Source organism: Otolemur garnettii, unplaced genomic scaffold (genome assembly GCF_000181295.1).
Source record: "Otolemur garnettii isolate 467f Iridium unplaced genomic scaffold, OtoGar3 scaffold00112, whole genome shotgun sequence".
NCBI lineage: Eukaryota > Metazoa > Chordata > Mammalia > Primates > Galagidae > Otolemur > Otolemur garnettii.
The window spans coordinates 43949-45120 of record NW_003852507.1 but is presented as its reverse complement, the minus strand read 5'-3'; the positions used below and the strand labels follow the sequence as shown (position 1 = coordinate 45120).

At 32.1% G+C, this 1172-nt stretch overlaps 1 protein-coding gene across 1 annotated transcript in view; it reads left to right on the top strand.

Moving 5' to 3' along the window:
• NSRP1 (nuclear speckle splicing regulatory protein 1) overlaps window positions 1–1172 on the top strand; it is a 49836-nt gene that overhangs the window by 39349 nt on the left and 9315 nt on the right. The window contains exon 3 of the mRNA XM_003797200.3: window positions 376–432. Coding sequence (XP_003797248.1) covers window positions 376–432 — 57 coding nt within the window. The remainder of the gene's footprint in view (window positions 1–375; window positions 433–1172) is intronic.

The window sequence follows — 1172 nt, the reverse complement described above, 5'->3', positions numbered from 1 at the left end:
AAAAAAAAAAAAGAAAATTTGTTTCCTGAAGTTTAGGGGAAGGACCTTGAAATTATTAATTTAATTCATAATCTTTCCACTTTTAACTATAAGGAATCAGTTCCCAACTACAACACATTCTGAAAATGTGAAATCCGAAGTACTCCAAAATCTAAAACTTTTTGAGTGCCAACATGATACTCAAAGGAAATGTTCATTGGAACATTTGGATTTTAGATCTTTAGATTTGTAATGCTGAACCTGTATTGCCTCAAAACCAGAAAGTCAAAACACTTCTTTCTGATTCTAAACATTTCAGATAAGGGATATTTAACCTATACTAGAAAATAACTTTTAAATTGGTTTGAACAATGGAAGTTTTTTTCTATTTTACAGACCTCCGTGAGTGAAAGTCTTCAGAGGGAAGCTGCTAAGAAACAGGCCATGAAACAGGTAAGATGGAATAGTGAGATAAGTGCATTTAGTGAAGTGTGTGTTTTGGCTCACATTTTTAAGTATCAGTTTTCATATCACTGTACTGACACTAAAACAGAGTAGGTATGTGTAATGAGATAATTTTATCTTGACCATTGTTTTTTAAAAATGTGTAAGAACATTTCTTGATTTATATAAATTGCAGGTTTCCTGTATAAATTTTAAAGGCAAAAGACAACGAAGATTTAGCTCCTTATTGCTGTGCTGTAGATTAAGCCAATCCTGCATTCAGTCTAGTAATGGATTGATGGGCAGATTATTATTTGTTTATTAAATTCCTGCTAATGAGCTAACTTGCCCCCAAATGATCTATTCATAGCCAAAGTAATTTTATAATTATTTGAAATTCATCTATCAAGAAGGGAATAGTAGGAGAGCATTGATACTATTCCCATCTCATAGAATTACTGTAATTTAAGAATTAAGATAATTCTTGGGCAGTGCTTGTGGCTCAAAGGAGTAGGATGCCAGCCCCATATGCCAGAGGTGGCAGGTTCAAACCCAGCCTTGGCCAAAAACTGCCCAAAAAACAAACAAAAAAAAGAATTAAGATAATTCTTAAAAAGTAGTTGTAATAATGTCTGGCACACTAAAACTGCTTAATAAACTTATCCTTATACAGATTTCCAGTTAGACAAGGGAGGAATAAGATGAAAAATTATAAGGAAAATGTAAAGAATAAAGAATTAAAATAGAAA